The sequence below is a fragment of the Electrona antarctica genome (genome assembly GCF_951216825.1).
Source record: "Electrona antarctica genome assembly, chromosome: 10".
NCBI classification, from domain to species: Eukaryota; Metazoa; Chordata; class Actinopteri; order Myctophiformes; family Myctophidae; genus Electrona; species Electrona antarctica.
The window spans coordinates 36,347,360-36,360,248 of record NC_136791.1 but is presented as its reverse complement, the minus strand read 5'-3'; the positions used below and the strand labels follow the sequence as shown (position 1 = coordinate 36,360,248).

At 44.0% G+C, this 12,889-nt stretch overlaps 2 protein-coding genes across 6 annotated transcripts in view; one reads left to right on the top strand and one right to left on the bottom strand.

Annotated features, from left to right (window-relative positions):
• Positions 1-12,889, top strand: part of hhat (hedgehog acyltransferase) — a 428,216-nt gene that overhangs the window by 136,943 nt on the left and 278,384 nt on the right. The gene's annotated exons all lie outside the window — the stretch shown is intronic.
• Positions 1-12,889, bottom strand: part of ccdc88ab (coiled-coil domain containing 88Ab) — a 98,007-nt gene that overhangs the window by 11,384 nt on the left and 73,734 nt on the right. For 4 of the 5 annotated variants that reach the window (XM_079511730.1, XM_079511731.1, XM_079511734.1 and 1 more), the window contains exons 21-31: positions 12,729-12,867; positions 11,448-11,624; positions 10,487-10,648; positions 9,361-9,638; positions 8,673-8,816; positions 8,151-8,337; positions 7,583-7,728; positions 5,694-5,786; positions 5,257-5,465; positions 2,087-2,164; positions 188-418 (exon numbers count right to left, since the gene is read on the bottom strand). In XM_079511730.1, the coding sequence (XP_079367856.1) occupies positions 188-418; positions 2,087-2,164; positions 5,257-5,465; positions 5,694-5,786; positions 7,583-7,728; positions 8,151-8,337; positions 8,673-8,816; positions 9,361-9,638; positions 10,487-10,648; positions 11,448-11,624; positions 12,729-12,867 (1,844 nt within the window). The remainder of the gene's footprint in view (positions 1-187; positions 419-2,086; positions 2,165-5,256; positions 5,466-5,693; positions 5,787-7,582; positions 7,729-8,150; positions 8,338-8,672; positions 8,817-9,360; positions 9,639-10,486; positions 10,649-11,447; positions 11,625-12,728; positions 12,868-12,889) is intronic. The other variant, XM_079511732.1, reaches the window with a different exon arrangement.

Here is a 12,889-nt window from a genome sequence, read left to right as displayed (position 1 = left end):
ACTGACAGACAGACACAAAACAAACTGTCAACCTACTTTCAGGTTTGATTGAACATTTTTGTAAATTAATTAAAACATTAATATGCATTATTAATTGTAATTTATTAATTGTAATTTATGATACATTTGTATAACAAAAATTTACTGTACTAGTAAATGTATCTTGATATTCGACCCGACCCCTAACCTTTAACTCTGAGGCGATGTTTAGATCTGCTGTGGCTGGCACTAGGCAGGGTGAGGGTGGCAAAGTCGATGGCGTTGGTAGACAAGGCCAGTTCCTTCATCCGCTGTCCACTGCGCCTACTCGTTCCAGCCTCGCCCGTCTCCTCGCCTCCTTCAACGTTCTCAGTGCTGCCTGCCCACTGACCCCCAGGGGCCCCCGCTACTGCCAGGTTTTGTAGTAGGTCATTCATGGCTAGATGGATGGACAGAGGAAATGACAAGAGTGAGGAAAATAAATTAACCCATTCACTCAAATCTCTCATAAGTGTCCCCCAGGTGCGGTAGGGGACAGCTAATACAAATGCGCCCGCTCCATCTTTTAACACTCAGTTCAATTAAGCTGAATCGGATGGAGTGGTGTAATGGCATGCAGAGCTTCTGCAAGCAGTGGCATACATAGAAGATGAGATACACGTCCATGTCAAGCACAAGATCTGAAATGCAGCCCAGAGAGATAGCCGATAGAGGGGAGGGTAGAGAGAGGCAACAGAACGATAGAGGTAGAGAGACAGAGGTAGACAGAGACAGTATAGAGAGAGGTGGAAAGAGAAATTGTGATGGAGGCAGAGAGAGAGAGACAGTGAGTTAGGGAGAAAGAAAGATAAGAGAGAAAGAAGCAGTAGAGAGCAAGACAGCAATACAGGTACAGAGAGACAGTGGTAGAGAAAACAAAAGATAGGAGGTTCCATTTCAAGTCCTTCATGACAAGTGTGAGAAGTCGTTGATGTGGTGGTGAATGCTTAGTCATGCCTGCAGAACAGCAAGCATGTCTCTCTTATATACACACACTCGCTCTATGGTTGTTTACATTGCACACAAACATACAACCAAACAAGCACACAACACAGCTCTACAAAAAGCTGCACAATGACCCACATTACGGCATAGACATCAGAGCTAGATGAAACTAGGCCAGACTTAATGTCAATTCAGGCAAACTACAGGCAAACTGGTCCATGACACAACTAAAGAAAGAGAAAACTAGAGAAACTCCAACCACAACACAAATTTATATGATAACAAAAAAAAGAATCTCACAATCTCTCAAATTAAATTATTTACTACAGTAGCACATTAGTAGCAGGAAACAGATGTCTACAAAGTTACAATTAGGTGTTGGGAGTTAAAGGTCATGTATCAAAGCCACAAATAGATCATCTTCTATAGGAGAGTGTTAGCGGCAGGCACAGACCAGAGCAGGTGACAGGGAGGAGAACACAAGGAGAGGTCATTGATGTCAACAGATATGAAGGCATGGTCTCTCTAGGTGTGCTTGAATACCTTTATTTATTGTAAAAAAATAAATCAAATCTCTCACCCAAGACACATCAATCAAAGGTTTCAATTTGTAGAAGTGTTTCTTTCTATAAGCGAAATCTTGCTATGATTATGCATATGGCCTACGCAACATCACTGAACACTCTAGGTTTGAGGTGCGCCAGTGGATTACTGGATATAATGCATTGACCAGTGACCACATAACTGCAACAACAGTTTGATTCTGTCTGGAGATGTGCTTTGCATGTTGTTCCCCCTCTCTACCCCTATGCGTGTCTCTACACTACCTAAGTAAAACAGACTAAAATAATCTTTAAAACAAAGCCTAGATTTCATGTTGAATAAATTAACTGCTCTAAATATCAGCTGGACACAAATCTCAGGTCAGGTGGTATTTGCATCAAGACTGTGAAGGTACAGTGACATATAGCTGTCGATGCAAACCACAATGGTCTTATCGATGGTTCTTGCCTCACAACTAGGTTTTAATCTAACGCACATCAATGACCATTCCTTATTTGTGTTGATGAAAGGAAGGGGAGTGTGTTAGGGAGTCTAGCGCGGCGGCTCGCAGAGGTCTTACACATGGATCGTCGGTAGATGGCCTTGACCTTGTCTTTGTCCTTGGATTTGTTCCTCATGAAAGGCAACCTTTTCAGAGCTGTCAGTGCGCAGCCAGAATATAGACAGACAGACAAAGACAGACAGACATTGGAGAGAATGACAAAACAGCCCAGAAAGAGGTGGAGGAAAAGAAAAGAAAAGACAGGAGGGCAGAACAGACATGATGTGGTTAATGTTGAAGACAGCCACAGGGAGGGAAACAGAGAGAGAGTTGAACCTCTGGACACTCAGCTGAACAACACAATCAATCAGTACACACAACCAGTACAACAAATACATACAATGACTTAAAGGACAGGTCTTAATGAAGCCTATCTCACTTAAGATGAATTGGAAGATCTTCAAGTTTGCCCAAAAACCATTTGCACCCATGTTTTGGTGGTTGTTGAGACATCAGAAGCAGACGTTGTTCATCTAGGTTAGCAATGCCACAGCAAATCAATGGCAGTGCCAACCAGTTCATGATAGACATCACAGAAAAAGCCATTATTTCCGACAAACTGTTTCTCTCACATTTACTTGTAGCGGCATTCCTAAAAAATGCTATTGTAAATATTGCACCAACCACAGTAATAGTGCAAGTGCTTTTTGGATGGAATTAAATATCGCTGAATGAGGATTTATTAAACAAAAAGTAGACATTAACCAAATAAATTTAAATGTATATGCCAGTATGAATTCACTCACACATACACACTCCAGAAAACCAGATACTTTATCTACACAGTTAATGGTCCACGCACACACACACAAACACACCTACAGTGTACCAATAAACACATACGGAAAACATATTAAATGGTGCAATCAGGAGGGTGAAGTGAGATCAAATAAGTCCTGGTAAACAACAGCACCAGAGGCGTTACTTGTCAGCTTGTTAAAACCTCACAAATACCAGCAATATGGAGCTGTTGATTTGATTATACATACTTGTCTTGCACATTTTTGTATTTCTTTCTAAATGTATTTCTAAATGATTACTAAAAGGTATGTATGTGCAACATTGGGTTCTCTTCTCTCAATGCTTCTAATGTACAAGCACATTTAGATATGTTTTGAGTGCAGGTCTGTACCATAAGCATGGGATTCATTTCCCTGTCCCTAAAGTAGTAACATTATTCAATTGTTTTTATCCATTTTGCCAAAGGACCACTTTCTATATCTATTATCTAGTTTAGTATTACATAACTGTGCAGTTCTTTAGCTTTACTGAAAATTGGCTGACTTTTTTTTTAGGGTACTCGAGTAGGTAGTGGTACTGGGTAGGCGAACTGATAGAGTAGTATCATCAACAACACATCTGCAGTCTAAGCTTCTTTTTTTCTTCCTGGAAATAAAAACATCTGGGTTTCCAAGGCTAAACTTTCTTGAATAACCACAGAAGCTGATCCTGAAATACTGAGTATTGATTGGACATGGTGAGGTACAGTATAATGCATTGCACCTTTTAATACAATGCTGGAGGGTGGTGGTTCTTTGCCGTTTACAGCAGAGCTGTGCACATCAGCAGGTTGACATATTGGGCACACAAATGACTGAGATCTCCTTGTCAGTTTGGACAGGAAAGCACAAACAGAGGAGGTGAGCAGCCCAACTCACCAGAGAAAATAAATCATAAATTCCTACAGGATGTTTTTCAGTAACTGGACCAATTGAGATATGCTATAAATTAAACCAAGGCAGGTGAGATGATACTTTTGCATAATATTGCATATAATATGCATAGGAATGTTGGTCAAAGTGTTGTCTCAACACTGCAGGGTCAGGGATTTTCAAGCGTTTTCATATGACCCATGTCCACGGTATGACCCATGTCCACGGTATGACCCATGTCCACGGTATGACCCATGTCCACGGTATGACCCATGTCCACGGTATGAATGACTTGTAAGTTGTAGTCTAGCAAGAGATCTGCTGCCAGCAGATAGGAAAACTTGTGGGGAGGAAAAGTTAATTAATTTAACAGAAACTTGATGCTCATCAGTGGCAGCTTGATTGTAAACGATCTATTTAATTGAGTCATGTGCCATGCAGTAGCTCAATCTATATTAATTTCACATCTACAATTGGTAGTTTCAAACTTTAGTATCATATTCGCTACTTTCCGTACAGTAGTGCTTTTAGTGTGTACGCCTAGTCCATGTCTATTCAGACCACAGTGCGCTTCTTGTTGGCTACTGCACTCTTGAACTCAGAGGCGCCGATCTACTGTATGGTCACGGACTCACGGCCAAGGGTGCTGAACCTGAACATAAACACTGCATCTTTACCAAAGGTCCTTTAAACCAATAACCCCCGCCCTCTTTTGATAGCTGCACCAGTGAAAGTGGTGGTCGCTCCTCACCATAGACAATGCATTGAACCTCTCCACTTTCTCTGCTGGAATGAATTCAGCGTAACATTTTAGATTAGAAGTTAGAAGTCCTCTCCATGCGAGTTATGTCATAAAATATATGAAAACACTTTCCATGGTCATGTCCATGGCCGACAGTCAACCGGTCTCTGCTGCACAGCTCAGCTACAGGCTTTATACACATATAGTACAATCCACAGCAACATTGTCCAAATGGAACAAAATGGACCCAGAAATATTTTACAGTGTAAGCAGATGGACACAGATGATTGACTCACAAAAACATGGCCCCAATGACAGGACAGTTTGTCCAACATCCCACCCACCCAACCAATCTACGGCATACCATTGTTGGAGCCCTGCCCTTCATTGGCATTGGGCTGCTGCCCTCTCCTCCCTTCCGCAGAGAGAAAGAAGCAAACTAATGGTTAACCATTCATTTCTACTTTATACCACACACACACACACACACACGCACGCACGCACGCACGCACGCACGCACGCACGCACGCACACGAACGCACACGCACGCACACGTCAAAAGCATGTTTATTTCTACACACACGCTAATTGCTGCTCATGGTATTTCTTTGTGCATACAGTGTACACACATGAATGTTTTATGCATGCAGACTGTGAATCTGTGTGTGCGTGTGCGCATGTGCGTAGACATATGAAGCATCCGTGTACTGATCTGATCTGTTCTGATGTCATCATGTGTATTTCCTCGCGTGTGTGTGTGTGTGGCTGTGCACGTGTGCAAACTGTGTACTCACTGCTGCTCCTCCTGTGTGTGAGTGTGTCGTCCAGGGAATTGGATCCAGAGCCGATGGAGGAGCTGTCCTGACTGTCCTGAGGCAGAGGGAGGCCCAGGAAACCCTCGGTGGACTCAGAGCGAGACGGTGTCAGGGTCAGAGAACGCTGCCGTTCACGGCTCTTTGGCTTGATCAACTTCTTCATCTTCAGCGTGATCCAATTCCCACGCCTGGTCCAACAAAAACAGTGAGCGAAATGAGTCATCATTACGTCCCCAATTCTACTGCCTTATCTTGATTTGAACTGTCCTTTGTTGTTCTAATACTTGCACTTGTCTTTTCTATTCTGTTAAGCATTCTAGTGCTCAGGAATAAAACAAAAAAAACATGCTAATGCTTTGTAAGGGTTTTCAACAGACTATCTACAATATCAGTGTTCAAGAGATGAACCACTTTACCTGCGTGGAGGAGACGGGTCGTAGAACTTGTACTGGTCCATGATCTTCTCCTCCAACTTCTCCTTCTGTCTTCTCAGCTCATTCAGTTTGTCTCTGAGCGGGACAGAGGACAGAAGACACAGTCAGACAGAGACAGAGGAATCACCTTAACCTCAAGCACATTTATTTATATTTTACAGCAGTAAAATGTTTGTTTCTATGCCTCCGCCGCCAGAGGCATCGTGCTTTCAGCTATCCCTCCGTTCACAAGTCGGAGGTATGTACATATATCCACCCATTCCCAACCTTGTGAACGCGATCTCTCAGGAACGCCTTGAGGAAATGTCACGACATTTGGCACAAACATCTACTGTACTACGTAGGACTGAAGGATGAACTGATCAGAAGTAGGTGGTCAAAGATCAAGGCCACTGTGACCTCACAAAATATGTTCATGAAATTCCTTCAAAGTCTTCATTCACTACATATACAGGTATATGAGAGACACAGATGTAAACAGCAACTGGATTGAGGAGGCATACAACCACGATGCGGTATTTCTAGTTTTTGAGTGGTGCAAACCACTCCAATAACCAGCTTTGTCTGTATGTACCCGTGTACCTGTGTATGTGTGTACCTGTACGTGGCCCCACGTACAGGTGAGCATGGTTGCTATGGTTAGTGTGTGACGTCACTGCACCACTCAGTTCACACGGGTGATTTTTATGTATTGAATGACAGGAAACTGAGAGGATAGTGGAGGAAGGACATGCAACGTGGATCTCCAGCCAGTATTGAACCGGGGATGTTGTGGTCATGAGGTCAATGCACCATCTGGTCATCTACCGGGGACTCCAAGACCACAACATTGAGACAGAATAGTGGTGTTTAGTTACACGTACTGTCTCTCTTCTACTGTACATGGAACATAGAGATATGCCTATGTATAGGCAGGCAGAACAGTGGTGTGTGTAGTAGTTACATGTACTGTCTCTGTTCTACTGTACATGGACCATAGAGATAGAGGCAGGCAGAACAGTGGTGTGTGTAGTAGTTACATGTACTGTCTCTGTTCTACTGTATGGAACATAGAGATAGAGGCAGGCAGAACAGTGGTGTGTGTAGTAGTTACATGTACTGTCTCTGTTCTACTGAACATAGAGATAGAGGCAGGCAGAACAGTGGTGTGTGTAGTAGTTACATGTACTGTCTCTGTTCTACTGTACATAGAGATAGAGGCAGGCAGAACAGTGGTGTGTGTAGTAGTTACATGTACTGTCTCTGTTCTACTGAACATGGAACATAGAGATAGAGGCAGGCAGAACAGTGGTGTGTGTAGTAGTTACATGTACTGTCTCTGTTCTACTGAACATAGAGATAGAGGCATGCAGAACAGTGGTGTGTGTAGTAGTTACATGTACTGTCTCTGTTCTACTGTACATAGAGATAGAGGCAGGCAGAACAGTGGTGTGTGTAGTAGTTACATGTACTGTCTCTGTTCTACTGAACATGGGACATAGAGATAGAGGAGGCAGAACAGTGGTGTGTGTAGTAGTTACATGTACTGTCTCTGTTCTACTGTACATAGAGATAGAGGCAGGCAGAACAGTGGTGTGTGTAGTAGTTACATGTACTGTCTCTGTTCTACTGTACATGGGACATAGAGATAGAGGAGGCAGAACAGTGGTGTGTGTAGTAGTTACATGTACTGTCTCTGTTCTACTGTACATAGAGATAGAGGCAGGCAGAACAGTGGTGTGTGTAGTAGTTACATGTACTGTCTCTGTTCTACTGTACATAGAGATAGAGGCAGGCAGAACAGTGGTGTGTGTAGTAGTTACATGTACTGTCTCTGTTCTACTGAACATAGAGATAGAGGCAGGCAGAACAGTGGTGTGTGTAGTAGTTACATGTACTGTCTCTGTTCTACGTGGAACAGGTCTTTGCTCTCCATGGTCTGCTCCAGCAGGGTGCGGTTCTGCAGCATCAGAGTCTGGATCTGGTCCAACAAGTGACGGTTCTCCTCCTCCAGGTTCCCCTTCAGCTGGCTGAGCAGCTGGACACACACACACACACACACACACACACACACACACACACACACACACACACACACACACACACACACACACACACACACACACACACACACACACACACACACACACACACACACACACACACACACACACACACACACACACACACACACACACACACACACACACACACACACACACACACACACACACACAAATCTATGCTTAGCCACTCAACTCAAAAATGTAAAGTTCTACATTTCATGGCTACATATGTACATTATTCAGACAATAAAACATTACAAGAGAAAAAGTGTTACCTGCCCCCCAAAAAACTTACACTGATGTTGGGAAAAGTGTTTACATGACATGCCAATGTCAATATCCAGAGAGTAGTACCTTACCGGGAGTAAGATCATAGTATCAGTGTGCTCCATACCTCACACTGGTTGGTGAGTTTGGTGGAGGTGATGTCCAACTGCTGGAACTGTTCCTTCATCTTGGAGAACTCCGCCTCCAGCCGCGTCTGCTCCAGTGTGGCACTGTTCAGCTGACTCTTCACGCTCTTATGGTCCACCTGAAGAACGTCGTTGTCCCTCACCAGCTGACGATATGTGGAGTTCAGCCTAGAGCATGAGAGAGAGAGAGACAGAGACAGAGAGAGAGAGAGAGAGAGAGAGGAGAGAGGAGAGAGGAGAGAGGAGAGAGAGACAGAGACAGACGAGCATGAGAGAGAGACACGGATGGACGGTTTTATTGTTGGTTACTTTAATGCAGTTTGTGTATGTTTACAGAAAATGAAAGAACTGCACATTTTCTTCCTAATTATGATGTCGTAAAAGAATCACCTTTTCGAAACCAACATTTTTGTTTTGCTTAAATTTTAGTTTTGCTTCATTTTATGTCCTGTGCCTGTGTGGTGCCTGTGTGGTGATGTTTTACTGCACTATACAGTACAGACCTGTCATTCTCCTCTTTGAGTAGTTTACACTGGTCCGCGTTGGCTTGGTGGGACTGGTTCTCTGACACCAGTTTCTGCTGCTGCTCCTTTAGAGCCTGTTCTAGCTCCTCCAGTTCACCTTTACGCTGCAGAAGCTGCTTGTATCTGCACACACAAACACGCGCACACACAGATACACACACACGCGCACACACACAGAAAAACATTATTTTGCAAAATGTTCAATAACTGTAAAGGTCAATATATTGTGCAAAAAAACAAATCATAAGCTGAGTGAACTGATACATCCCAAATAGTCTCTATTCCACAATCTCCGAATGCTATAGAGTCTGGAACTACACCTTCCGAAATCCGAGAAAGTAAGCTTCCGTTATATAATATTTTTACATTTTATTTTTTTATTTCCATTTCTGCTAAGCAGCAAGCTTTATATGCTTAGATGATTGCGATTTATATTAGGATAGATTTGCGTGACTGTAAAGATGAAACAAAAGTGGGGAGGAGGCTTCACTTCCGCTTTATCACTTACTCATGATCAGAGCTTCCATGCTCCAGACAATATGACGGAAGCATTTGAAAATTGCGAGAGGCAACAGTCTGGCCACGTGAGACTACAACCCAAATATTTACACATCCCACATCCTATACATAAATCACCATGATCAGCTCCATGTACCACGACACTCACCTGTCCTCCAGGTCACGATGCTGCTGCTCCAGGCTCTTGTGGGCGCTCTTCAGTCCACCGTGCTTGCCGATCAGGGCCTCGTACTCGGATGCCTGTCTCTCGTGGAGCGCCGCCAGCTTCTCGTGGTCGCGGAGCAGCATCTCGTAGGAGGAGCGCAGCTCCTCCTTGTCGCGCAGTGCACACTCACGCTCGCCTTCCACGCTGCTCTGCTGGCTCTGCAGCTGACCGTTTTGCGTCATGAGCGCCGCACTCTGGGAGTTGAGCGTGGAGCTCTCCACCTGGAGAGAGAGAGGAGAGAGATGCAGACAATATTGTCTTATATGTGTTGAATGAATGAAAAAATAATAAAATTGTGGGAATATTTCAAAGATTTCACAGGGCCATAAGAATGTGAACCCATGATGTACACCAGTAGAGTGAGCAGAGTTAAATTCAGCTTTTTGTCTTTAGGGGGCACTGTGTGTCCATTCCATTTATTCGCTCTTCTCTTTAAAATAGCTCCCTCCACACAGGACTGGGATTCTGGGAGATGGAAAATTTCCTTGCAGTGTGCCTGCTGTGGTCACAGTGGGTTCAGTCAGGTCCATATCCCTCGTCGGCCATTACTAGGAATGTATATTTACATTGTGGCATGTATCAACAGAAATAAATGCACGTACGCACACACATATTTCGTCCACATATACCTACCTCGTCTACACACAAACACACCCTCTCATGCGTGTGTGTGAGCCACGCGCGCATTCAAATGTTATACAACATTATAACAACATTGTGAACGTGCCGGGCAACCGTGTTGTTTTTCCATCCTTTCTAAAGTATGTCTAGAAATCTCACTCATATTCCACCTCCCATGATCCGCTCACAGATCTGTTGAAACCCCATGGCACATCCCTCGATCTTAAAAAAAAATTGCTGACCACATCCCACACCCATGATTTCCACAGTGGCAGATTTTCAAGTGCAAGACTACTTCCAACTGCATGTCTGTAGCTGCCTGTATCTGTGCCAAAATGTCAGAACCAAGGTAATTGCTAGACATAAACTACCTAGCTAGTGGCTAAGTTTCTCTCACTCTATAATTGCGTATCACACAACAGACCTATAAGGTTTATGCTAGCAATACCTGTAGTTTGGCATTCTGTGTCTGTAGCGTGGTGTTGTTCTCCTGCAGAGTGGCGGTCTGTCTCTGGAGGGCCACTATCTGAGCCTGAAGGTTGCTGCTCTGCATCTCCAGCTGTTTGAGTTGGCTCCTTAAGGCTGCCTTCTCAGCCTGCAGCGTAGCATTCTGGGAAATGTGCATACACAAATACATGGGGAGATTTAGATATGACAGATTTCAAGAAGATATATAAACACGAATGCATTGCACCTTTACCTTGAATCGATGTCGCACTGTCTGTGTGTCTGTCCACAGCTAATCTACAAAACTTCTAGACTGATCAGCATCATATTTCTTAAGCACACTGCCAGCAGCCAAAGGATCTCAATTCTCGAATACTTCAAATCATCAGCTATGTAATTTGATTTGAATTTATAATCGCAGAGCGATCATCCCTCCAGAGCATGGGATAAGTAACCCCATGGGATATGGACCAGAACTAGCCAATCACAGCAGGCTATGGGATGAGCGCCATCAACGAGTCTGAGTAGAACATGTCCTTCCAGCTGGATGACCTGGAGAAGAACTCCCATCTTGAAGAGGAAAGCCCAGTAATAGCCATCATTATTATAATTACTGCATAATTATATGAAAGGTAACTCATTATTACTTCCAAGATTAGCTTGGCTGTTATAAAGCTCATGCAATTTAGTTTGCTAATGCTTACTGTAGCTAACTACCGTAATACGACACAGTTTTGCTGTTGCCGATTTGTAAAAATGCGCACGCACGCGCGCACACACACACACACACACACACACACACACACACACACACACACACACACACACACACACACACACACACACACACACACACACACACACACACACACACACACACACACACACACACACACACACACACACACACACACACACACACACACACACACACGTTTGCGGTAAGTTGGCTGTGAACGTACATTCCTCTCCACCTCGATGAGCCTGTCTTTGACTTTGAGAAGTTCCCTCGTTGCGTCGTGGCTCTCTTTCTCCCATTTGCGGACGGACTGTGGGTCCTCCTCTCCTTTAGGTGGCGACGTCTGCACCATCCTCTCCTCCTCCTCCCGCTGGCGTAGAGCCTCATAGTTCTTTTTCACCTAGGAGTCACATATACCAGTCGTTCTCAAACATTTTCATGTCAATGACCCCCAAATTAATTAGTATGACCACAGACTCCCTTCTGAAAATATGTTGTGCCAGCAGCCACCATACAAGATTTGTTCTGAAAATATCAGATCTGCAAGCTCTAAACCTTTAGTTTTGGTCTTTTTATGTTTATTAGATAGGCTTGATGTTTGTTGCACTGCAAGTGGCTGAGGGGTAACAGTATTTCTTTATGTATATAAGTATAATTCCTGAAAACGTGTCACGATGCATCACGTCCCCTCAAGGACCCCTGTGAGTCCCCGGACTGCACTTTGAGAACCACTAACATACACCGAGGCCGATTCTAAAAACACCTTCCAAATCCTGACCTAAGTATTCTGAAAAACTAGTAACAGCTAAGGTATAACAACAAATTGGTGTTCCAGGTCTAAATGGGATAAATCATTATTCAAAAAAGCATTGACAAAGGTTTACCTCCCAGCACTCCATGCCATGAGGAGGAAAACAAAACTGCCTGGATGAAGGAAACGCTTTCTCTGCATTTCCCAGACGCATGTCACCTCATAAATAGATAAAAACCCGCCATAGAAGATGAATAAATAATGTGTGTTGAGGAGTGTTTCAGTCTGCAAGGGAGAGGCCTGAGAGCACAGGTTTCTGTGAGATGGAAGAGTGACAGTTTTTATTTTCTGTGAGGTGGGTATCTGTGTTTTTTGTTGCTGTATCATTACTGCGTGCATGGCCCCTGGCTGGTGTATGTGTGTGTAGCCAATCTACCGTACAATCTACCGTACTACCGGTATGTGCGTGTGTGTGTGTGTTTAGCCTACAGCTATGTGCAAATGTGTATCCAAAATCTGTTTTACATTGCATGGTACCGATTCGACATGACTCAACTCAACTCTGAGCTGAGGAGACACCAAAAGGTGCCGTGAAAAGACTTGAATTGAGTCAAGCCGCTACCATGCAGTGGAAAAGCCCCATGAGAGTGTGTTGCTGGATTTAAATTCCCCCATGGGATGAATACATATCCGTTTGTATGAGCGTGTTTGTGCGTGCGTGCGTGCATGTGTGTGTGTGTGTGGTGTGCTGACCGTCTTGAGCTCCTGTCGGAGTTGCTGGTTGAGGTTGGAGGACTCCTGCAGCCTGGCCTCCAGAGCAGCGATCTTTTCCTCCTTTATCTCCAGAGAAGACTTTAGAGTCGATTCCAGCTTAGACTCCAACAGCTTAAACCTGAACACAAAGTCAGTCACGT